General features: G+C 40.6%; 1 protein-coding gene across 7 annotated transcripts in view; it reads right to left on the bottom strand.

The window, feature by feature from the left end:
• BOC (BOC cell adhesion associated, oncogene regulated) overlaps nucleotides 1-26,823 on the bottom strand; it is a 72,213-nt gene that overhangs the window by 30,412 nt on the left and 14,978 nt on the right. For 5 of the 7 annotated variants that reach the window (XM_088668788.1, XM_088668786.1, XM_035114402.3 and 2 more), the window contains exons 2-3: nucleotides 6,908-7,088; nucleotides 5,699-5,977 (exon numbers count right to left, since the gene is read on the bottom strand). In XM_088668788.1, coding sequence (XP_088524914.1) covers nucleotides 5,699-5,977; nucleotides 6,908-6,992 — 364 coding nt within the window. In that variant the 5' untranslated portion in view covers nucleotides 6,993-7,088. Of the gene's footprint in view, nucleotides 1-5,698; nucleotides 5,978-6,907; nucleotides 7,089-15,750; nucleotides 16,403-16,773; nucleotides 16,891-26,823 lie in introns of those variants that run through there. The other 2 variants (XM_088668785.1, XM_088668787.1) reach the window with 2 other exon arrangements.

The raw sequence follows: 26,823 nt of genomic DNA, 5'->3' as shown, positions 1-26,823 counted from the left end.
TGCTTGCACTGGCAGGATGATCACCTTAGCAAGATGTTGAATTCCACCCCATGTAAGTTCACAGTTCCATTATCTCCACCTTTCTTACATACCTAAAATATATATCCTTCTATTCTCAGCTGCTGTGTTCCTGTGCCACTTTCACAAATGTACTTTACGTGTACTTGCATACGTGCAGTACTCTATTGTAAACCCACATCCCCATATGCAAAGCTGTGCATAGCCACCCAAACTTGTGTATCACATATTCCATTTATCTCCTCACACCTCTACTATCACCATTATATAAATCCTATGTTTTCATTTCCTTCTCTCCCTCGCTGTAATTCTACCCTGGAAGTTCTTAGAGGGTGAAAATGGCTTTTCAAGATGGAGCCAACAGCTGTATCAAGGGACTTATCAGATTAGAGGCCCTGACAGAAGCAAAATGAAAAATGAGGTTTTTTGTTGTTGAAAAGACAGCTGCAAATGCCCCCAGGTCCCCAAAGATGCCTCTGTGCAAGGGTCACTACCCACTGCCACTTTGCAAAAAGCTAACACCCAGGTGTCCAGCTCCAGCTGAAGGCTGCTTTGATAGCTTAATATTCAGAATGGAACATACAAATGAAAACGCAGGATGTTTCACAAAACTGTAGAGAATTTTGTTTACAAAGCAGACTGCCTCTTCTTCTTTGAATTCTTCATATACAATGCTAAATTCACCTGGTATTAATTAGAACAGTCAGCTGTTCTTGCTTATGCTGAAACTGGCCCTCTTTTATTACATTAGCAAATATGCTAGTTACATATTTACTGAATTCCGCATTTTTATCATCTTTTTTCTTGCCTCATCTTGCCACAATTTCAGTTTTGAGAGGTGTCTGCTGATAAGAATTACATGCTGAAATTCAACATTATGCTGTGTTGAACGTTCCATTCACACAAACATTGCAGCTTGCCAGAACCCCCCCCCCCCCGCCATAGGCTGTTCTGGGGGTTCTCACAACCTGCCACCAGAGCCAATTCTAGAGTGCACATAGGGAAAGAGAGGGAAGCCCCACTGTGCAAGTGGAAGTCCTTGCACAGGGCTTCTGCTGACAGGGTTTGTTACGTGAATCCTGCCAGTTTTAAACAGGGTTCTTCCCAATCCGGCTAGCTGGAGGCAGCAAAAGATCTATTTCGGAAGGAGGGACATTGCATTGAAAATACTGTTGGAGAGAATCCTTCTGTACTTTGGCTACAATGAACCCTTCTAGCATTCAATTTGTGTCTTTAGTTTGGGGGTCTTTTATTCCAATTTTTGCTCAGAGGCAGAAAACAACTAGGATTCAAGCAACACTGAATACAACAAATGTAGAGTGTCGCATTAGTCAGGAGAGTACAGATCAGGTCAGTTCACTTTGGAATATGAAGCGAATGAATTTCTCAAGCATCCCTATCCTTGTGCACAGGATTTCCTATCAGAGTCAGAAACATGTAGTATTTATCAGAGAATGCCAGTTCATGTGCAACTTTTTTCCTTCATGAATAATATAACTGCAACAAATAAAAGATGTACACTGCCATGTGTGAAGAGCATTTACCTGTATTTACCTTTGCTTGGGAGCGGCTGCACACATTCACTAGCTAATATGAGCAACAATGTCTGAAGAAGTGTGCATGCACACGAAAGCTCATACCAATGACAAACTTAGTTGGTCTCTAAGGTGCTATTGGAAGGATTTTTTTTATTTTGTTGCTTTAACAAATCTACCATTTCCACATTTCCTTCCCTCTGTCAAGGACTATATAACAATAGCCAATTTATCTCTACATTTTAAAAAATCTGCTGCAGGAATTAACTGCTAGTCTCAACTAGTTCTCCAAAGTAGCCTGAGCAGGGACCAGCTCAAGGGTGTCAATCAGCTTCTCTGCACTAAAGGCAGGCATATCCCAAGGCTAAAGTTCAGCTGCCAACATGTCAAAAATATTGGCAAGGATAATCCCGTTCAGACATGGTGCCTTTGGGAAACAGGAAGGGCGATGTGTAAACCTTGTAAGAAACCTTAACTGTCACCAAAGAAATGGAGATATAGTCTCTAACATACCTTCCAAGAAGCAAAGGAGTTTTTTTTAAAAAAAAAGGAGGGGAGGAATCCTGAATAAGGATTCTTTAGGATCCATCTTTATTTGACAACCAGGGATGTCTGCCCACACCCTCTTTCTCTTTTTATGTGTCCCTCTGCTTCTCTCTTTCCACAATGGGCCCAGATGCCTACTCTGAACAACCTCCATTGGGCTTGAATTGCAACTTCTTTCTCAGCTAAACCCCAACAGGCTCCTCAATTTTTTTGAAACTTCTCCACCACATACTGTTCTAGGGCATCCTCAAGATACTGCTCTCCTTGCCTATCTTCTGCATCCAGAAGTATACTTCACCTTTCAAACTAACAGTTTCCAAGGCAGCTTGCAACAAAACCAACAAAACCAAGCCCTTGTTGCTCTGGCCAGTGGCAGAGATAAGGGTGACTTTTCCCTCACTTGTGCAATCCCAAAGGCACATGGCAAGCTTCTTTCTCCTGGTGCAGGAGAGCAGGTTCTTGCAGCTACTCATTCTCTGGTTGATGGCTGGGGCTAGTCTAGACTTGCCCTTTCCAAGGTGTCACTTTCCTTGGAGGGCTTGTGCCAGAGGCCAGTGCTCTTTCCCTTTACACATTAAGTCTCAATGACTCCAGCATCCTTCCCCTAAAGAACGAACACAACAAGTTGTCTTATACCAAGTCAGATTGTTGGTCCATCTATCTCAGACTTGTCTACAGTGACAGTGCCTCTCCAGGATTCTGACTGGATTCTTTCCAAGCCCTAATTAAAGATACCAGGAACTGAATATGCAACCTTTTGCATGCAAAGCATGTACTTTGCCACTAAACCTTGCATCACATAAGCCCACCTTTCTGCTGCCTACCTCTCCAGCTCTCTCAATATCTAAGAGGCATTTTGCCTATTTGTGTTCATGGTCTTCTCTCAACAGCACATGGAGCAAATGTTCAGCAACTAGCATACAACAGAAATTGGATGGGCATCTTTTGAACCTAGATCTTTTGAATATCTCTGTGTTTACAAATGATAAGACATAATAGATCTTCTTGCATATTATGTAGTTTATCATATTCAGTCTGTCAGTGTTCACTTCATACATGTAGGGAATAAAATTACCAGTTGTGCCTCTTCCTTTCACCCACAAAAGGGAAAATATGAGCAAATTTTGTTGTATGCAAAACAACAAACGAACAAACACTCACAATAACAAACTATTGTTTTAAAGGCAATAATTCAAAACCTATAACATACAGAATCTTCACTAACAACTCAACATAAGCATACTGGCAATATGGTTACACAGTGAATCTACTCTTTCCTGTCAACCTGGTTTGAAGTGGCACGTGATCTAGCAAATTTAAGCCAGGCTGAAGGGAAGGGGGAAATCCAATTGGCCCTACAAGTCCCCCAACAAGTTAATGTGACTCTGTCCTCAATGTTATTTCAGTCAGTTATCAAAGCCTCTAGCCTAATTTTAGTAGGGGTTCTTTCAGTGCCCATATTATGATGGTGCACACTGCTGAAAAATTCTCTCTCCACTCCTCTCCTGGTAATATTGCTGCCCAACACTGGGAAACGACTAGAATATGGCTTGTGGTGATGTCTGAACCCAGGTTTGTTTCCCATAAACAAACCACAAGCACTAAACCAAGAACAAACCTTGGTTACTACTCATGGTCTGGATTCAAATGTCATGACAAGCCAGACTCTGAGTTGTTTCTTAGTGGTATGGCAGCAGCAAGGGAGGAGTGGGGCAAGAACCATTTAGCTGCATGCATGAGCACACTGCACATTCAATCACAGCTTGTTTTTCACTATGGCTTAATGGAACATGCAAGCTGGATTGGCGAGTCTTGGAGCTTTCCAGTAAATATGTATGGAAGTTTAGCCTGTATCAATGGGCTCAAATTCAAAGTGACTTGGTGGAAAATTTTATGTGTCTCCAATTCACATAGAAAAACAGGTGTTACTTCCTCATCTGTGTACACTGGAAACTTTGAATCTGGACATCTGACATCACGTTCTTGGTTGTTACCTTTCTCCACTTTTCTCTAATACTGGGACGGCCAGCTCCCAAGAGACTGCGATCTACTCTCAGAGTTAAAAGCTGGCAGTGATCTACCCCCTTTTGGGGGGTTCAGGTGAAAGATGTTGAGCTTTTGGGGGGAAGGAAAGCCCTGGTTTTTGGGTTCAGGGCTAAGTTGTTGAGCTTTTTAGGGAGGAAGAAGGCCCATTTGGAGGGAGCCACAATCTGCCACAATCGTCCAGTGATCTACCGGTAGATCACGATCTACCTGTTATACATGCCTGCTCTAATAACATACATTCCTAATTTAACTATTTCGCATGGAATCTAGGAAAATATGTGTTCTGGATCTTTTTCCATACTATTTTCAGTTTACATTTATTATTAGCAAACAGCATACAGTATATTGTGCTGAAATCTACCAGGCCCATTTAGTTTTTGCATACAAGATTATTTAACAATCACACATTATTCCAAACTATAGCTACTTCTGAAAGTGAATATTGTAAATGGCTTATTTGTGATGTAACATCACTAGCTAACTTCACTGTCTTCTTTATTTTAATTAAAACTGTTTTATTTCAACAGCAACAGATTACAAAAGCAAGCTGGATCTGTGGACCAGATTTTATGGACATTCAAGGAGATTTACTAGAAGCTCTGCTGTGGAAGCCTGACTCCCCTTATTCACTGAGGCTGGAATGGATAGCCATCAGTCAGGTAGGCTGAACAATGACAGCTTTGTCCAAATAAAAAACATTTGAGGGAACACTAGAAAGGCCCATAAGCAAAACAACTGTGCTAAGAGGCTGAGCAAGCAGCACTTTCCCAGTCCCTGTTAAATGCAAACCATGCTCTGAGTAATCTCATCCACCTTTTCACTCCCCTCCTCTATGAGCCCACAAGCAAAACACAGCCCCCATTCTGCTCTGGAATGCACTCTCCGAAACTTAATCTAACTGCAGAGCTCACTCCAAATCCCCAAAAGGCTTCAACCCAATGACAGACCCCTCCCATGGAGCCTTGGAGCTGCTGTTCCATTCTCCTTTTCTAACCCGGCCCAACCTAAACATTTCACTTCTGATTAATATCTTGATGACAAGCCAATAATTCTTGGCTTTGAAACAAAACCAGCCCCCGTTTTGCACAAATGTATCTCCTTCAATCTTTTAAAGGCATATCTCCTTTCTCTATTTCCCTCCACACCCTATGGTGCCCTGAAGAGGGAACCCTCCTGATACTAGCTGAGACAGGTTACTAGGCAGTTATGTCCTATGACTCATACACATAATAGCATTTACCTTGTGGGCTTGCCATGTTAGAACTCTTGACTCTTAAACAATGCCAGCATCCCAACCTGAGTATCCTACTTAGTCCTATTTGTGGGAGTGCCTATGTGAGGTCAGACAAGTACAAGGCGCTCTTCTTTACTCCAAAACGAGGCTTGTTGTGAAGCATATGTGTAACAGTGTTAACCCAGCATGAGGCCAGCATTCACATCCAAAATATATCCTATGTTTGAGAATGAAGGATGCCTAGATCATCTGATTAACACAGAATCAGGCAACAAAAGACAATGTGTTGTTATTGAGGAAAAGAAGCAAAGCTACTCACTAGCTAATGTTACCATGGCTGGAACACTGGCAACAACACCTTCAGGCACACGGGCTATGCACTGGTACCGGCCCACTGTGTCGTTGTTTAAGGAAGCAATGGTAAGCAATCTCTGATCAATATGGATCCCCAGGATGTCATCTGAGTGAAGCAGCTCCTTTCCATTTAGTCTCCAGGACACATTTACAGTCAAGGGCTCGACCACACACCTCAAGCTCACCAAGCCACCATACTTCTGGACCATAGAATCAGGCTGCACGGTGACCTGACGAGATTGACCTGCAAAGGAGGATAGTTGAGAAATCCTCATGAACACTGGTTTACAAAAGGGAGGTAGATCTACTAAAACTGTAGGTACCAGCTATCTACATTCTAATCACATTCACATTGTTTAGGCTTGTCATGCATTAACCATTCTGATCATAATTCAATAAAAATGGAACTAGATGATACCACAGGTTGAAGGCTATTGGCATTTGGGGTTGGTTACTTATTAGTAAGATCATAAGAATACATCACATTCCACTGTTGAGACTAGATCTTCAGTCTCAACAAGGGTACCATGCTGAGTTAATGTGGCATTATATGTAAGTAAAGACATGTTCCACCACACACTATTCTAGCTGCCTTCTCTCTCTCTGTCCTGCCCTCTACTTCAGGAGAGACAGTACACAGTACACACAGAGAACATCTGTAATACTCTGCTTCCATAGTGAGAGAAGCAAAGTACTGTCCTATGTGACTTAAGTAAAAAAGCAGTACAAAGTGGAATGTAAGAACTGTCTTGATGAATCAGATCAAAGGACAACATTCTGTTTTTAACAGGGATATACCGTAGCCCTAGAAATCTCACAAAGCAAGAAAGGCATCTTCTGTTATTTTGTCCCCATCACTTCATGGTTAGAGGTATACCACTTCTGGAATTAGGTAAGTTTGCCATTTGGCTGCTCACCCACAGGCAACTGCTACTCACTCCAGGTGAGCAGCAAATTTCATGACTCAGCAATGATTCTCAAATGTTGACTTGGGATTTGAAAGCGGTCCTAAGTGGCTGAAAATAACGCTACAGAAAAAGATTAAAGGGAAGGCAGCATCTGAAAGTTGAAAGGTAGGACCAATCCCATAAGCAAAATGGAAATAAAGTTGAGTCCCTGAAAATGCAGCTGCTTTATTAGGGGGGAAATGGGGTGGTGGTGGCGAAACACTCACCCAAATTTGCAATGCAACCAGCAGATGCCAAGAGCAAACAGACGATAGCAGTCATTGGTCTTTCCCCCTCTGATATCATGGCCATCCCATGCAGAGGAGTCTGGAGCAAAAGATGCCAAGTGAAGTTCCCATAAGCTGCCCCAGAGGACTTAAGGGTAGAAATTCAGCTTCGTGAGGCACCCTGGATGATAGGGAGATAAGAGATAAAATAGTAGGTTAGTCAAGAGTACAGTTTTTTTGACACACATCAACACCCAGAGTCAGTATTTAGTCCTCAGAGGATGGAATTACAAATTTAAAGGCAAACATAGATAGTTGTGCCTCTTAACCTTAATAAGTGAAGGTGGCATTCCATCTTGCCATGAAGGCAGCTTGAGGTGAAGAAACTAGGTGGTTCAGATCTTATCGCCTCTTTTGCAAGGACCGTTTACATGAGGAACTCATAAACTTGAATGCAGCACAATGCACATTTATCTTCTCTGATGTCGGGAAATCAATAAATGGTTCAGTACATTGTACAAGATCCAGAAAGTCTCATAGCCAGAGGGTCAAGAAAACTGCCACAATTATACTGCAAATAGCAGTGTACGATAAGAATTATGAGTATTTAAACAAGTGGACTTTGGGTTATTTGAAGTTATCAGCAGTAATTGCCTCTTGGAGCAGCAAATTCATGTAAACTAAGCATATAGAAGCCTATGGATTGTCCATGTACCGAGCTACAACTGTACTTAAGCATTCAGTGGAAGAACATAAGCACTGTTCACATTACACTCATGGTAGTGATCCATATGACTGTTTTTCACCACCACCACACACTCCCTTCAAGCGGATCTATCATTTGTAGTAAAATTAATATGTGAACAACACAGTCCTGCTTAGCTCCCATTGTATAAACTCTATCCACTACAAATGAAACATCGCAGTGAATTAATGTGCTATTACGGATATTTTTAGGACATAAAATAAGAACACGTCCAATCAAGTGTAGCTTAAATAGTTTGTTTGCCAAGTTCTGTTACCTCTTTACTTGGCTGTGGTTATAAAAAATGTTTTGGTTTAAACAGAAAGACAAATGAATAGACTTCCTCAGCCCCTGGGCTCTTCTTAATACAAACAGAAACAATACAGAGGAAAAAAACAGGAAAAGAAAAGCTTTTTGGGGAGAAATTATCGTAAAAAGAAGGAGACACAGAAAATTGTCACACAAGAATACACCAGATACTATATAGACAGACACAGTGCTCACATACTGCAGCAAGGAATTTAAAAATAAAATAAAACCAGACCAATATAAATATATCCAGACTCAGGCTAGAATCCTAACCCCACTGACTTCAAAGGCAGTGTCAAATTAGATTTAGACTTTACTTTGAGCATGGTACAGTCAAAGTAAAGCATTTTAAAGTCATTTTTAACTCCAATGGAAGAGATATGCGGTAAGCCCATGCTTCACTCTTCCATTCAATCAATGGAGCTTTAAAATTCTCAACTTTGACTGGACTGCATCCTTCATTTTCCCACCAGTAAAGGTGCAACAGGGACAATGGATTAGAGGGAATGAAAAGTAGGAACTTTGTTTTTATAAATTATTTCCCTTCAGGTTAAAAACAATTTCCTGTCTGTGGACTGGGGGCATGGAAGTCACTTTCATTAAATCAAAGGACTACACTATTGGCAGAGATTAAGGAAGGGGAGAATCAGATGTATGAGGTGTAAAAGCTAATACCATCAGTGTTACCTATCCCCATGCTGCTCAAAAGTGTGCATATGTGGAAAAATCTGTATACACTGTGGAGAACAAGAAGAGGGATGGAGGAAGAGACAAAGGAAGATTGAGGGAGTCCTATAATAGTAACATTGGCAGCGATAGAGGTGTTTGTTGATTAGAATCTGAAGGTTTTATTGAGGAAATGCTGCCTGCAGCTCCAGACCCCCTGCTGCTTAAATAAGGGCCAGCCAAGCAATTCTTGTTACTACCACACCATCTGAAATTTATGAGGAGGGTCCTAAATGAAAAACAGGCCATGTTTCAGCTGCTGGGCACAAGCAAGCCTTTTGCTGCAACTTGAGGAATGGATGAAGGACGATGGGGGTAGGGAGAAGGTGTTTGGAGAAATGAAAAGGGAACTCAGGCAGGCAGGCAGAATTGTCAAAGCCTGTAAGGTGGTTTCCTGTCTAAGGGCAACTGCAATTCTGCCAGGTCTTCAGTCAAAGGGATTGACGTAGCAAAGTTCTACAAGCTGAGTGAACTGGCCTGTGATGCTATGAGCAGTGATTTGGCAGTAATTCCCACTGAACTTATGAGTTAATAAGGATAGGATCCCACTGCATTAAACACAACCAAGAGTCTGTACTTTTCAGTTTTTGCCCCTGCTTAGTCACAGTCAGGTACAATTTAGACGGAAACAAATAAAAGAAGCACTTCAAGGCTACAGCATGGGGGAAGAAGAATGACTACTCCTTTTAACTGTTAATATCTTGCTTGCCTTTGCACTACTTAAGCTGAGAAAAGATGTAAGGGAAGAGTGCACGAGTTTTGTATTTTATCATGCAGGAAAATAAGCAGACATTGCAACACTTCTATAGTAACCAGATTAGGGAAGTCTGGGTTTTAAATGGGCTGCCAAACAAGATAGTCTTGACCAGGGTCCCCAAGCTAAGGGGAGTAGAATGTGTCCTTTTATTTAAAATGCATCTCTGGGTTATTTGTGGGGCATAGGAATTCGTTCATATATTTTTTTCAAAATATAGTCCAGTCCCCCACAAGGTCTGGGGGACAGTGGAACGGCCCCTGCTGAAAAAGTTTGCTGACCCCTGGTCTTGACTTTGCCACTTTTGCTCCTTTTGTCAGGGACCAAAAACAATCTATTTACGAAGTTGAACTATGTTCCATATTGACCATGTATTGGGCTGGACTGATTAAAAAAAAACCCAACCAGAAATGGTGTCCCATTCTCGTCATAGAGGCCAGCCAGCAGCAGGATCCTGCAGAGAAGGCATGCCCACAATTAGCCATGTGCTCTCAGCCCATTTCTGAGGCTGAAAAATGATAGAAAAGTAAGCTTTTTTTAAAAAAAGTGCAGGCCAAGGATGTAAACCAATCCATTAATCTTCTCCACTTTGGTGACATTTACAAGGAATCTGAGGTGGCAGGCCAGTTTATAGCATTAGCCCTAGATACGCCACTCTTGAAGGCCGAATTTAGAAACAGGAAAGCCAAGCTAAATACACAATTTAAATGTTGTGAACATCAGACCTCACAAAATGGACATTTTAGGCTTCCTTCTTGATCTGAATATAGTACTCTAATTATTTTTTTGTTTGCATGAATTAGTTTTATCTACAGGTATACAAAACAATTAGTCTGCATCATTGCTCATGGTAATTAAGATAAGCAATTATCTGCAAGACAAGATTTACAGTAGGTCACTTGCAAGTCTACTAAGATTACAGGCTTAATTTTATTTTTTGTTTTAATGGTTAGATCACTATTACTTTTATGCTTTATTCTATGCTGCTTTGAGTAACTCATTTGTGAAGGGGGAAAGCAGGGGGCAATTTTTTTAAAAGAACAGAATAATGTACAGTATTTGAAAAAAATTTAGCTCATCGATCTCAGTAACACATACATTTCCATATATGTTAAGGACAATAGGTCAGGATCATAGGTCAAGTAAGCCCACACAGAATAGTGACACAAATACTTATGAAATAGCTCATTAACTGACCACATTAAGATTAAGACCAGCTGTTGAATTGCTACTTATGGTTTCTCCCATAGAGGTGAGACTGTGGCTGCATACACACCATACTTTTGAAGCACATTTGCCCCCACCCCCAATGAGAATCCTGAGAATTGTAGTTTACGCTACATAGAGTTATCGTTCCCAGCACCCTTAACAACTTCTAGTTCCCATGATTCTTTGGGGGAGATGAAACATGCCTTAAATGTGCTTTAAAGGCATGGTATGTGCACAGCTTGCTCCATCATTGTCCCCTCACCAACTTCCACACACTGAAGAGGGAAGGTCTGGTGTAGGGCATCTGCCCAAGCAGAGTTCTAAATCATGGAGTGAGCCTAAACACATAGAGCAGCCTCCCAAATTCAGTTTCCCCCACCCTCCAATGTGTGGAAGGTGATGAAGGGAACACAACAGTAGGGTCAGAGCCATCTAGCATGGCCCGCTGTCACTCCTCACAGAACTATAATTGCATGACGAAGAACACCCAAACAGGGCTTTTGACAACAGCTGTATCTCAGTAAGAGATCAATGAATAGGTATTGCTGTATTCTTTCACATCATTGACTTTTGAATAAAAATATAATTTTGGGGTTTTCGATGCTTTACAGATAAGACCATGAATGCATACTGCTATTGTTAACAATTCTTGAATTTGGTGGGTATTGTAGGACAAAATGTAAAAAGTAATAATGGAGGAGGGGAAGAATGAGATGTGAAAGCTCAGGTGTTGAAAGAAACAGGTGGAAACTCTTTATTTTTCCCAGGTCTCCACACCTACTGTACTGTATACAGAATCACAAATCAAAGACATACATTTCTATGAGAAAAAACAGCCAAGAGTTTTGTAGCACTTTAAAGGCTTAACACATTTTATTAAGGCATTAGCTTTCATGATGAAGCCCACAAATGCTTATGCAATGATGGCATTTGTTAGTCTTTAACATGCCACAAGGGTCTTTGTTGATTTTGCTGCAACAGATTAATGTGGCTACCCACTGCCCTGGAAATTTGACCAAGTGATAAAAAGCAGGTTGCCCATTTGACCAACTGATAAAAAGCAGGGGGGGGGGGAATCTGTTTTTATGTTTGTCAGTGGATCAGTATTAACACACATATATTCATATCATCAAATCTTCCCTAGCTATTTTGGTAGTGCCTACATGAAAATTAGACAGTTATCAATCCACTGCCACTGAAAGCATTTAGAACCATCATGCAACTCAACCACTAAGACGCTTGCTAACAGACTAAGGACTGAAGTAATTATGGCACGTGAACTCTCTCTTGCAACCCAGAAACCAATGTCACCAGCTAAAGCGACAATTGCCTATCACAACTGTGTATGATAGGGGACTTCCACTGATAATCTAATATACTTAATATCCCAGTCTCAAATTCATAGCATTCTCAGGTACAAAGCGGCCTTAATCAAAAGCAATGCTGGCATTCTTGCATCATGCTTGATTTCTGTTACTTCTTTCTACCCTCTTATCCAAAGTGAGAACATCATAGTAAAATGGAATAGTCAGTTTACCCCTTGCGTTGCCTGCCTTCCACACACTCTGGAAACTGCCTTAGCCCTATAAAGGATAAAAACTCCTTACTAGAGTGGGAAGGAGTGGGGGGGGATGCACCTCCTTTCTTCTATATATTTCTCCCCCAACCCAACCCCACACACTTAATTTTCACTCCTCTACCCCCCCCTTTAATTCTGTATAAATTCAATTTGACAACCCTGCTAATTGGATAAACGTCGTTCCCTATGCTCCTTTAAAGCAGTTCTCTTTTCTTTTCTTGTTTTTGGAGGGTGATTGTGGCTGTTCTTTAACATGAATTCCATCTGCTTTATTTCTCCTCTCCCTATTCAGCATCCTTCCTGAATATTTATGAAGTGTTTTGCCATCCCCCTTCCAACCTTCCCTCCTTCCTATCTCCTTTTGCTCCCGTCTCACCTCCCTCTTCCCCTCCTTTGGCCAGCCAGCCCCACTCCCTCCCATGTCCCTTCTTCCTTCCCAGCTTGGCTCAGTTATTCCCTCTCCTATCTCTCATTGCCCTGGACAATAACCTTCCAAATGCACCCCCCCACCCCGCTTTAGATAAACACAGGCAGTGTCAAGTGTGAGGAGAAGGGGGGAGGGAGTTCAACTGCCAGTCAAGCCTCAGGTCTTCAATGAGGCCTAGAGGCCTACGCTAATCTGCTGCATGCTTGCCATATGGGAGCTGTGTTGCCCTGGGAAACGCTAACAGGCAGAACGGAGCTTAATAGAGTCCATATTCATTGTAATGCAGTGAGATGGCTCGAGGGACTATTGCCCCTTGGGTCTGTTTTCATTCTTCTGTTCCCTCTCTTTCTTTCTTTTTCCCTCCCTTTTTTTTCTTTCTTTCCTCTTTTCAAAAGACAAGGTCCCTGGAGAGCTCTAATCTGGAGAGGCTGGGGCTCAGTGAAGGGACAGGGTTTGGCGCTTGCAGAAGGGAAGAAAGATGGCTGGGAAGATGAGGAAGTGGAGTGGACAGTAAAGGAGCAACTAATAAGCATGCCGTGGGCCAGCTGTCAAGATGTCCACAATGCCTCCTCTTCGTCCAAATACCTGTGCGTAGAGGCGGCGGGAGTCCCTTTTCACCATAGGAATCTGTGCCCTTCGCAGGAATGTTGCAAACTTGGATGACTTGGGTGGAAGGTGAATACAGATTACCATTTAGTGAGTGGTAGTTTACTAGAATTAGGTCCGAATCCACGGGGAATGCCACAGTATCCAGTCAAATGGTGAGCAGGATTTTATCAGTTCTCTGAAGCCCTTGCTTTCTGGTGAAGCCCGAGGATGTGGTAAAATTCTCCTTGCCACATGGAAGGATGTTATAATGAGCTTACAAATTAGACTGTGGTAAATATCCACGATAAAGGTAAACTGTGCCGGGAACTAGAATGGTCAAGGAAATTACTCCAGAAGATAAAAGCTATCGGAAGCAGGCACTGCAAACCAATTCAGAGCTGAAGAAGATGGCTAACCTTTTCTCTCTCCGCTCAAAGGGCGGGGGTAGCCTTTAACCAGGAACTGGATTTGCAATAAAATGCCAAATATGTTAATTTTTATTAATAATGCATTCTGCAACCAAAGCACTTCCTGCCACAACTCCTTACCGCAAATGAAATCTTAACTACAATTCTTCTCTAATGGCTCTCTCACTCTTTCCACCTCTAACTAAGGAACATGTTAATGACACAAGAGAGAATACATAACCTGCAAGCACTTACATAAGGGATCATAAACTAAAAATAATTACATAATGCTGCCATATCATGTAATTCTTAGTTCTTTAACTCTTACCAGATTTCCAGCAGCAGCTTAACAAAAACTGCCCTTCTGTGTCCACAATAACTTTCAAGAAAACTAAGAACACTATTCCCCTAAAACAGTAAATCATTGTTTTTTTCCTATCTGCAAAATCAAGATTTTTGTTCTATTATCGTAAAGAGAGTGTTTAAACAACCAGAATATTGTAAATAAGGTAAGACAATATTCACCCTGTGTTCCAAGCATGGAATGTGTGGTATCAAGCACTAAGGGAACGCTGCATAATATCAGTACTAATAAATTAGAAGGCCAATTCACACATCCCTTTTAGCATGGTAAAATGTCAGTTCTTTCAAGCTACAATGAAGTCATTCCATAGCAACAACAACAAAAATCACGTCAATGTGCCTCCAGTGCAACATTTAGTGATCTACAGTCTACGAAAAGAAGTGGATTATCAGTTTTCATAATATAATAGCATGAAAACACCTCCATTACTACTAGTCTTCTGTATGTTATCTTGTCCAACAAAGAAGTTTAAATCTCATTTCTGCATATCTAGCCTGAAAGGATTGTTACCCGTAAATCTAAGATGAAGGTAATTTTTTTGAGGAAAGGTAGGATTAAAATTAAATACAAGTAAGTAAATGTAGGACTTTGTAAAAACAGGTAGCATCATCTAGAAAGGAAGGAATTTAAGAGGACTTTAAACCTTTCTACATGTAAACAAACCATTCCAGCCAGGAGGACCCCTGGTGGAAAGTTAAACATCTGCACCCTTCCTCTCTTTTGCTGTGTCTTCATTTCATTCCGCCAACATCCACAGAGAACAGCCTGGGATAGTCTGGAAGTTACTTTAGCTCCCAAGACAACTAGTTTTACTATCACCAGACCTGTATCGAAAGTGGTTCAGGAAACCAAATGGGTTGTCAGATCACCAACCAAATCCCAGCATGTGTTGACTAAATATTATAAAGAGAGATACTGTATTTGTTGTAGTTTGGATGTGATTCCTGACTGCATGAAAACCTTGACCTGAAGAAAGAGGTCCACAAATTGGCTTACTTGATTGCAATTATTTGTAGTTGCACTGAACCCTCCTGCCTGCAACCCTCTGTGTATGCCAGAGGAAGGACCAGGTCTCTCTCACTATTGGTAAGTGCAACATTAATGCTTCAATGTCTCAATGTATTTTGGGTTACAAATGCCAGCAAGTACACAGTAAATCTAGAAAACTTTTGTGGCTGGAAAGGAATCTAGGAAGCTGCCTAACACCATCAGACTGTTTGCCCATCTAGTCCAGTATGGTCTGCTGTACTAGCAATGTCTCTTTTGGAGTTTTGCCTTTTCTAATACAAGGGATTGAAATAGGACCTTCTAAATACAAAGCATGTGCTCTATCATTGAGCCATAGTCTCTCCTAGCAGGTATGACAAACATATGTGTAAAGTTGTGTTTGTGTGTAGATTTTGGAAAAAATTGTATGTATTAATTTAAAAATCTAAATAATTAATTACAAAATCTAATACTATTCAGCATGAAAGCTGCAATCCTAAACAAAATTACTGTGTAGCAAGTAACACTAAGTAGTAATAAGTACTACAAACTTACTAAGTAGTAAGTAGTATGAAGAAGTAAGGCCACTTATTATTATTATTATTATTATTATTATTATTATTATTATTATTATTATTATTACAATTTGTATACCACCCTATACCTGTAGATCTCAGGGGAGTTCATAGCATAAAACTGCAATAAAAAACAAAACAAAATACATAATAAAAACAAAATCAGGACTTACTTCTGATTCAGCATGCTTAGGTTTTCACTGCACAATGCAAACATTATGGCCCTCAATTCACACAGCTTCAGCGCTGGTGGAACCATTGATCCCAAATTGCAATTCTTCTGTTTCAGTTTCCTACTGCATACTACGGTGTTTATGAGCTGAGTAGAATAGCAGACAGTTCATCAAACCATGCAGATAATAAAACCATGCAGCCTAGCCTTCCCCCTCACTTGCATTTTTCTAGGTACAGTGAGCTTTTACAAAGATCCCATATACATGCCACACTTGGGAGCCTGACGTGATAATGTCCAGGAAAGCTTTGCTGCTGCTGATTACATAAACTGGTAATAAAGCCTACCTGTCACCCAGGTCACTGTGTGTGTGGGTGTACTGGTTACTTGCTCATAAATAGCCTGCCCATATATCAGCGAGTACCAAGCTCAAGTTTATTCCTCCTTTGGCCAGTGAAGTAGATGAATTCCAACACCTTAAGATTGCCATTTATGGTGCATTTGCATTTCATGAGTTTAGCAATGTATGCTAGCACACCTCCTATGCTGTCCAGTCCCTACCATTACAATCATGTCAGCAACAAGGTGGGACTTCTCTATGACTGGAATCAATCTGTTTCCTCCTTTGGGATTGTGTTTCAGCACTTAGCATCTCCTCATTTCTACAATGAATATCTGTCATATTTGTAATTGTTATCTACTCTTGTTTCCTTGGTCTAGTATGTCCACCAAGGCTTTTTCACTTTCAGAAATCAACTTCTCTCCAATGTCAACCTCCTCTATCAGCTAGGAGTGGCTTACTAATAATACCCTCTAGGTATCAGGTACAAAACAAAATGGATTGTGGAAATACATCAAAGATGGCGTTTCACAAGATGAATAGAGGTGTCATGTCCCCTTAACCTCCACTGGTGTACATGGTGCCCTAGAAACTTTCACCTGGGCAAGAGGAAGGGCTGAAAGAGATATGGGAAACATGGCCTGCCTGTTCCCAAAGCAGGAAGGAAGAATATTATTTGCTCACATCTTGTTTGCTGGTTTTCCACAGACATCTGGTTGGCCACTGTGAGAACAGGATACTGGACTTGACAAGCCTTTGTTCTGATCCAGCAGGCTCTTCTTGTGTTCGAAATGCTTCAGATAAGCCTATGCACATTCAGAGGACAAACAATGCCAATCTTTCCATGTATAGTTGGCTGCAAGTGGGTAGATCATGTCCATAGTTTGTTTATACTGACATTTTCATTATTCAGTTTAGTTTTTCTTATCATGGACTTGGCACAATAGCAGCATCACTTAGCTTGGGTTATATACTGATACCCTATATGTACTTACGGAGAACTCAATCTCTTGAGTATGGATCTTTATGAATCCAAAATGGCATCTTCCATGTACAAGAGCGGTATCAATAGTACTTGGAGGAAAACCTGAGATCTGCAGAAGTATAATGGGAAACAACCTCACAACTGCTCAATGATGGTTGAGTATGCTCAGTGGTGAGGAAAAACTGAACGACCGCTAGAAACAGGATGGAAAACCAGACAAAAGGGAATAGAGTATCAGGATGACTGGAACAATGAACAGGAGCACTCCGCACTACAAGAAGTTGGGGCAGATCCCATTTGTGGGCAACCAAATTGTCAAAGTGCCCCTCTGAATACTGAGCCATAACTTGCCAGCTAATATGGAATTATGTTGCTGTAACAAAGGATTTTTTTAAAAAACAACAACAACAGTGTAATTGGTTCTTAAGTAATAGCCTATTCTAATTTTTCTTCATTAAAATAAAATTCCTATAACATTTGGATGAAATATTGCAGAAATTACTTCCAGCTTTCTCAAGTTCCATGACTTCATTAATCCTTGGCAAAAACCTCCATAACTTTAGCACACATAATGACTGCCTGGGAATTCGAACAGGCAACTGTAATTGCTATTTTTAGTATCACTAGTTTCGTGGCATCACAATACGCTCCTAAAACAAAATGTATTTATATGAAGCAGGTTTTTTTCATGGTTATTACATCTGGAGGAACTTTATTCTTGACATACAATTAAAGTTATTCTTTCAAGTTATTGTAATTTCAATAGATTTTGGTGTAAGCTTTGACCATCTTGGCTGTGAGTTCTGAATGACTTGCTCCCTGCCTTGCTAGCCTTTCCCCACCTGGCCTGGGAGGGCAGGGCCCTAAATCCAGCTTCAAAAACTGGGCTTGGGCACTGTTTAACAGGGGATGTTGCTGTTATTAAGCTCTTAGGATTTATGTGGAAATTGTTCGATTATGTCTACTTTTTGATGTGTTTTACTTATTGTCTATGGCTATTTTAAAATTATGTACCTTTTTCATATTGTAGGTCACTTTGAGCATGGTTTTAACTATGGAAAGGTTGCATACAAATAAAATGGTGATGATGAAATTAAGCACTCCCTAAAATTAAATAAAAGTAAGGCACAAGAACCTTCATTTTAATTATGTTAGATACTCTATAGGACTTTTCCTGCAAAGCCAATCTCAAATGCAATCTTGAGCTATAAGGCAAGTGTATTACTTAATTATGTGCAATTGCAAGAAACAACATGTGGGGATATCAAATTAATTGAGACTATAATTTGCAAATTAATTGAGACTGTAATCACACTAAGTGCACGTTCATTTTAATGTGGGGCTTTGTTCATTGGAGTGGACAAATGTTGCTATTTATAGAAGCAGCATAACATCAGATGTTGTAGGCTTCAAACCCTGGTCTTTGGGGAACAAGCATGAGCTCTCTGTTTCCTGTGCTGCCAAGAAAGCTGGTTAGAGTGGTAACGTACATATACTCCAATCAAACCAAAAACTGCACTTGGAAACAGAGATGTGAATATCCAGTGATTCACTGAGTCCAACAATATGCTTCTCCTCACTATTTAGCAACTTGGATCTTCTCAGCTTTCCGTCTTGTGTGACCTTTTAACTTTGCTGAACTTAAAACCAGGCCCTCTCTGAATCCCTAACTTTTCCTGCCTGGCCTGGAAGTCTTATTGTCGATCTCCACTTAAGCATCTCTTCAATTATTGCCTTGCTTTTTGACCTGACCACCCTATGCTCCAGGATGAAATCATCTGCTATGCTCAAATCTGCTGAGAGCCTTTCTGCTGACAAACCATGAACCTCTATGGGCCCTGGTCAGATTCAAATTTATTACTTAGCCATTGGTCATTACAGTACAATACCTAGTAATTAGATCACATGAGATCATATAATCATGGAACTGTAGAGTTGGAAGGGACCCCAAGGGTCATCTAATTCAACTCCCTGAAATGCAAGAATCTTTTGCTCAACGTGGGGCTCAAACCCATGACCCTGAGATTAAGAGTCTCATGTTCTACTGACTAAGCTATGTCAAGCACAACTACCGGTAAACATTTTCAAATGTAAGTGGGGCTCTGTTTATAATTAAAATCAGGTAATATATATTACACTTCAGTTACCAACAAACGGAATCATACTTCTATCAAAAACCTCCACAGACAGCTGAATCAAAGTTGAATAGTCACCTTCATGAATCAGTATCAAATAAATATCAGATAAATTTGTTACTGGAAATTTGGTGCTGTAAATTATCCCACTAAGGAAAATCCCAGAGTTGGGGTACCTGTCATTTAGTAGGAAAAGCTAAAAGGTAACTGATAGGTTTCTTTGTGTCCAAACAGTAATAAGCGACTTTTTTGTCTAGGTGCATGAGTGATTACCAAAACATGCATAATGTGAGAGGTCTTTGACTGATAAACCAAATCAATCATTATCATTTGTTTGGGTGTACCTGCCCTTCAGTACTGTCAACTAAGTTTTACTCAAAGTAGACCCACTGAAATTAAGAAGTATAACTAAGTTAGATCCATTAATTTCAATAGATATACTCAAAGTAAAGTTTAATTGAATACTCATGGTCCCTTCCAACTCTATGATTCTATGAAACCACCCATAATAAAGAAAAGATTTTCTTTAGTTTGAAGGAAAGCAAAAATGCCTGAGTCAGGTCATGTATTCTGAAATACTATACCAATGGGAAATTTTTGCTCCCTCAACATAGGACAAATAATGTTGATGTTATATATCTACCAGCCAATCTAACTGTAATGTGAGCTCCAGCAGAGGCCATAATGAATAAGAGTAAGAAAAACCCACCCTATGAATGTGCTCCTCTGTCACAGATCTCAAGGATTTATGTGCTGGTTCCTAATTGGCTATCCCCTAAAACATAAATGTGCTACATTAGAAATATCCATTGTGGTGAGCCTAAGCCAATAATTAAGAAGCAGCCTCTGGATTTTACATTCCAAGGAACTTAAACCTGTTTTCTAGCATCAGAAATGACACTGGGAGAGAAAGCAGCACAAACGTGATCTTAAATATTTATTCTGGATACTGCCTATTGAAGAAGCACAGCCAGTTCCCAAACCTGAGCACCATAAACAAGCTGAGTAGTTGTTTTAGCTAAGAAAACCTTAAGAGCAAGTTGGAACAGGTTGGCTCTTCTGTTTCCCTGAAATCTCATAATAGCCCATAATCTCTTGGCCACTGAGCAGTGGAGACAGTTAATTTAACATTTCACCTTCTGGTGAAAGAAAACTAAATCCCCATATATTTATAGAGCATCTAGAACAAGTTAGAGCTTCTTAAGGTGACACTGTTTGTGCAATCAAAGGAGCAACTCCCCACATAACAGTGTACTTCATTAAAATAGTTTCATACAGAACAATTACAGGGCATGATGTTGTCTCCTTGCCATCTCCACCTATCTGTACTTCCCCACTTCCGGTTCCCTCTGCTATTGCTAGCTTTACTTCTGAACTCTATACATGTAGTTATATCTTTGTTAAAGCAGACAATTAACTTAATCAGTTGGTTTGGCCAACAGGTTACTGCTGGCAAATACACCACAGTGGAGCCTTCACCACTGGTCCATAGTCATCCAGGTTGGCTGGTTGTTGTACCAGCTTCCCGCTTCATGCCTGTGCAATTGTTCCAGGTGATACATTGCCTTTGTTTTGTGTGGTGTACTTTGCTTGTTTAGCTCTTTCCTTTTGTGGAATCCAAGTGTACTGTCTCTGTACTCCCCTGGAGCTGTAGCAAATAGTCCCCCAAGGGCAGCAATGTATCTGTCATCCTTCCCATCAGTCTTTGAACTGGGCTACTGTTCATTCCTTGCAAGGGTGTGTTTCTGTGATTCCAATCAAGCCAGGTAAGGATCCCCTGCAGTCTTGTTTGCTTTGGCTGTCTTTACTGCTGAATGTGCTTTCCCATTATCTGCGAGTATCCATGGAATGGTGCCTTGTGTTGGAATTCCTATGTAATGCATAACTCTGAATTCTCCTGAGGCGTATTGTGGGCCATTGTCAAAGAACAGAGTGCCGGGTATCCCATGCCTTGCAAAATGAGACTTAAGCTTTCTGATCATGTTAACATTTCTGAGCATGCACAGTAACCACTGAATGCCGAGTATCAGTTGGAAAATAAAAACAGGAAATCAGTGTGGGGAAGGGCAGGAGATGCCCTGCTTAGGCAAAATAGTTGGCTTGTACCTTAAACAGCTGTTTAAGGACATACTGCAACATTTTGTTACAGTCCCCACTTGTGCTTTATCTGAGATTTAAGATCTTTAAAAGTACTTGTCTTCACGCAGGCAACAGGAGCAGGCCCCAGCTGTGCTAGTGCTGACACAGTTTATATTCTCCTCTTCCCCATTCCCACCCTACTACTTTCTCCTCACTCCAAAAGTTCTCTCAAGGAGCCTTTAAGCTTTAAACAAATATGAATTTGTAAAGCAGCGGCCTGCTCTCATGTCACTCTGCCACCCCTCCATCCTGCCTTCCTTCTCTCAACAGCCAAAACCCAACAGAGTTGGCAAGAGCAGCACGTGTACAGAAAACAAACATGTGGAGCATAGCCAGCAATGAAGCTGGATTTGGTATGCTCTGTTTACAAAAGGAATAAGGAATAGGAAAAAAAAGAGAGCAAGGAAGACAGTTGGAATTATACACCAGTCAGAAAAAAACATATGTATAAAATAGAAAGAACAATGCATTCAGTTCCCAATGAACTCAAATCCTTTGTCCTGCTTCCAAGTAATTCTACTGTTTCAGTTGATGCCCACATCTTAATTTAAAAACACAATTATCTACTTTTTATCTTCAAGGCCAGAATCAAGTTTTCTCAAGCAGTCCAAAGCTATTCCTCACTGCAAAGGCCATTGTTGACTGCAATATAGCCTGCCTTTCCTATATGTCTGAAACATTATATATGCAGCTTTCAGAACGCAGAGCACATGAAGAAGAATCAGAGAAGTGGTACTTCTGATCCAGAAGGGTCTCCCACCATTAAAAATAAATAAATCTATGTGTCAACTTGCCCTCCCTCTGAACTCCACCTTCCCCCATTCCAATGTATTTTGCAAGGTTCAGGGTAGAAACACTGTGGGGTGGCTTGGTTCCATGTGGTTTCCACCCCTAACCATAATTCTGACCAATCTTCCTCAAAAGATTTGCAGATGTGTTTTCGGATAGCTGCAAAACCAGATTAGTTCTACCTAATCTTAGGTTTGGTATAAAAAATTATTCTCTGCTAGGACATCTACCCAAGTATTATTTTCGGGGAAATCGCCAGCATATACACCAAAAACCCTTTCATGAATAGCTTCATACCTCTATGGGTTCAAAACTAGAAGTGATGTTTTAGATTAAAACAACTGCACTGTGGATCAAGATTCTGGAACCCTAAGAGTTTTACTTAGTTTACAAAATAAGATTACGGTTAAGAATGAAGAGAGTAATAATGGAAAAAAAATCAACCTGGTACATTATTTCTCACAACAGAGGAGAAGACAAACAACCTGAGTTTCACACACAGTCTTGTTGAACTGGTGACATTAATCAGTGACAATAATTCCTACCATATCTATATCTATATATTATAGTGGATGCTAACAAGCAGACTAAATAATCAACTACTTCCGAGACAGGATGCAATCCTATATCCCTACTTACCTTTGAGTAAGCCCCATTAAACTCAATGGGCCTTGCTTCTGAGCAGATATGTACAGGATTGTGCTGTTACAGATTTACTATTTGTAAAACACTTAATTATATTCTCTCAAAAAATAATAATAATCAACTGGCTAATCTCCAGAATTCAAAGTGTTAGCACTCTGAAGGTCCAATAGCACCAAACAGATGGAGGACATATCAGTATACATTTTACAATGGAAACAAAGCAATTTACAGTGTACACAAAATATTGTGGTTAAGGGAAGGAGCAACCATGCCAAAGCAGTGTGGTAAAAGTCTGGCATAGACAAAAACAGCAGAATAATTTTACAGGGATATATCAAATAAACCAGCTCAAAATCACAGACCCAAGAGAAAATGTTTGTCAAACTAACAAGAGGCCTAGTTTAAATTTAAACACCATCCCTAAGCACATTCACTCCATGATCATGTCCTGTTGATTTCAGTGGAATATGCTATCGAATTTGAGGGTTGAGGTCTTGGCATTTATTGTGGCAGCATGGAAACTAATCTAGTTATATCAGTGCAACTGAACTACATATATTGTAATGAAGACAAACTGTGACATAATACTGACATAAAATGAGCCCTCAGGCATCACTGTATCAGTGTTGTCTACCTACTGCAAAATAGTAGCCTACAGTAATGGCAAAAAACCCTGAAAAAACAAATGGAGACAAACAAGATATCTGGTGGCCAACAAAATACAGAGCATTGTTTGTGTGATTAACTCCCATTACCTGGAAATCCTGATGATGTGGGTGCTATACTTAGGAGAAGCTCATGTGTCACTATGCTTATCAAATTTGTCTTAAGCCAATGACCCAACCCAGGAGGTGGGGCTCAAAGCAAGAGCCTATCACCCAACTGCTACCACCTAGTCAATATGCATGAATTAAAACAACAATCCAGTGCTGTATTTATGCACTGAGCCACGTTATTTCCTCAACACAATGGCCTGGTTCACATGTCATATTAAATCACTGTTAAAATAAACTATGGTTTAACATGAATGAGTTGAAATTGTAGGCACTTTGCTCCACTTTGGCTCCTGCTGTGGTCACATTGCCAGGAAACAAGGTATGGTCTGTCTTGTCGTGTTATCTGAACCTGGGTTTGTGGTTTGTTTCTCTACAAACAAACCACTCTCAGAAGCCAAGGTTTGTTTTTGGCTTACTGCTCATAGTGCGGAGAGACACAAACAAGGAGTCTGGGTTTGGACAACACAGCAAGCCAGACCATGCAGGAGGATCAGGGTGGGGAATTTCAGAAGGCCCCCAATTTCAAAAGCATGCACCAGCATACCTTTTGTTCGCGTTAAACCTTGGTTTATTGTAACTATGGCTTAATGTGATGTGCACACCAGGCTAATGCGAATGCCTAATAAGAAATAGGCTGGCTTTAGGTAGATCTACTAGGCCTAGAATCCAGATATGAGACTGTCTTCCTATAGACTCCCCCCCCTCCTTGAGAAAATGGATGTCCTCACCATCATCTCTTTCACCACATTCATTTTCTGATCATCTGGAGAAAATTTATCAAGCCCTTGTGATGACTCAAAAGTATACAAATTGCAAGCCATTATCCAATGCCAGCTGCTGTGATTATTCAGTTGCTGCAAGCAACAACATTTCTGTGTTAATCATCTTTCTTCCTCTTTCCTCTCACCTCACCCCCGCCGTCCCCTTTTTTCAATTAAAGCAGCTACTTGGCAGTGAAAAAGCAAGGCTCTTGTCGATCCCGTTCATGTCACGGTATGAAAATATCTGTCTAAACAGCAATAGTCAGCTCAAACCTCCTACATTCTATGAAGCAAGGCATAACATTTTCCTCATTGTACAAATGAGGAGGGTTAGAGGTATTGCAATGAAAAGGAACTGATTTAAAGGGCAATCATAATAACATGGTGCCTGTGGTAACGAAGGGAACACAGAACAGATATTCCATCACTAATTGAAGAACTCTGACTTTTTAAAGATGGTGACAATCATAACTGTTTCTCTGAAAAAGAAATGCACATTTCTCTTCAGTCAAGGGATGCCACTTGCTGTCAGTATCCTTGATGATGGCTGCTAGTCGCTAAGTACTCCTAATGGTTTGGCCTATCAAAATAAGTATGGCAATCTTAACTAATGTGGTTCCAACAGTTAAGTCAGGATTTATTATAGGGCCCTTAGGAGGGCAGTAAGATTTCTGCTGCTCTGTCAAATGGTCCTTGTATTATGGGTGGCGAAAGAGTTAACTCCAGGATAACGTCAAAACTTTCTTTTTTCAAGTAAAACACATTTTTGGCACTGTGCCCAATCTGGGGAGGGTCATCTCTCTCTCCTCCTTTTCCTTCACCCGCCTTCTCTCCTCAAGGTTCAGAACAAATGAATCTCATTGCCCAACACACTCCACAACTAGTTTCATCTTGGTCCAAGCTCATTGTGTGTTTCAACTTCTGCCAAGAAGATTTAAAGGGAGGGAGGGGAGAAGAAGCTTGTATGTGGAGAGGAGAGAGGGGGGGGGACACAAAGGAAGGAGTAGAGGTTACTGTATGCTGAATATCCTATAGAAAGAAGTTGGAAATAACAGAGAGGAGAGATTTTGCTCAGAAGATCTCAGATTGTCTTGAAGCCAGGATCAAACAGGCCACAAGAGACCAGCCGTTACCCATATGATCCTTCCTTCCCCTACAGCTAGAACTCAGCAGCTTACAATTCTCACTCCACCACCATCCCGCCTCTGTTCTGCTTCTCCTTATTTGCATCCTACTTCTAGCCACTGTCATCCAAGAACAGAGCAGAACTGGCACACATCCTGCCCCACACCCAAGAGCCAGGAACACAGACAACTGTCTCAGAGGATCATTCCTGTGGCTGAAAACAAGAGGGTTGAGTTTCCCACAAACCCAGGATGAATCAGGAGTCATCAGAAGAAGCCAACTCTCCGGGTACTCTTCCTCCCCTCTCCAAGCAGCAGAATTAGAGGCACTTCACAGGCAAAGCATGCTGCTCGCAGGCAGAACTGTCTCTTGGCTGTCTCTTAATGCAGACCCAGGTCATCGAGCTTGAGCTTCCACAGCTGCTGGCTGCCATGAACCACCATTGGCAGGATTGGCAGCAACAGCAGCAGATACGCTCTCTGCTTAAGATAATATTGTATACTCTTGCTGATAACGCCGTTTCAAATGTGCATTTTACATTTGACTTACTTGAGTAATGTTTTATCTTGAAATGTTAAGATAATTTGTTCTTGCTGCATTAAATGCACATCCTGTGCTTGACCTTCTTTGTAATGTTTTGTTTTGAAATCTTTTAAGATAAAAGTTTAGTTTCCTGTTAATTATGTTTCTTTGAATGCATTCTTTATATCTGACTTTCTTCTGCAAAGTTTTATTCTGGATTGTTTCATTTGATGCTTTAATGTAAGTTGTAAACCGCTTTGAGTTCATTTCTTTAAAATATAAAGCGGTATAATAATGAAATAAATAATAACAAGAACAACTAAATTGAGGCAAGGCATCTACAGCCTCCATTTGTCATGTACTTTTCTTATCAATCTCAGTCAAGGCTGTCTGGGTCTTTGAGAATTAGTGACATGTGGTTGTGTATTCTCGTTCCTTGAATATTCTGTACATTTGTCTTCAACTGGTTGGCATTAAGGTACGTTGTAACAGCAGTACCACAACCTCCTTTGGATGAATCCACGAGTGTAAGAAAGCAAGCAGCACATATGTAAACAATCAGATAGAATAAAAGGAAGAGTAACAAACAAGATAAAACATTGAAAGTGGACTTCATGTTACAGATTGGTGTTAGAGATGGATCCCAGGGCTAGAAAGAGTGAAAACAATCACAGCCTAAGGTACCACCTAGGAGCTTTTTCTATATTAATAGGATGAGTGATCCATGTTCTCCATGTTGAAATTGAGAGCATTTGAACATTAAAAAACAATTCCTACAGATTTTAAATGAGTAAAATGCTGCATGGTTATCACATTGTTTCTCTAATGTCAATCCTAGAGAAACAGAACAGTGAAAC

Source organism: Zootoca vivipara, chromosome 4 (assembly GCF_965207765.1).
Source record: "Zootoca vivipara chromosome 4, rZooViv2.hap1.1, whole genome shotgun sequence".
Lineage (NCBI taxonomy): Eukaryota > Metazoa > Chordata > Lepidosauria > Squamata > Lacertidae > Zootoca > Zootoca vivipara.
The sequence above is the reverse complement of the archived record's forward strand: the minus strand, read 5'-3'. Positions and strand labels throughout refer to the sequence as shown.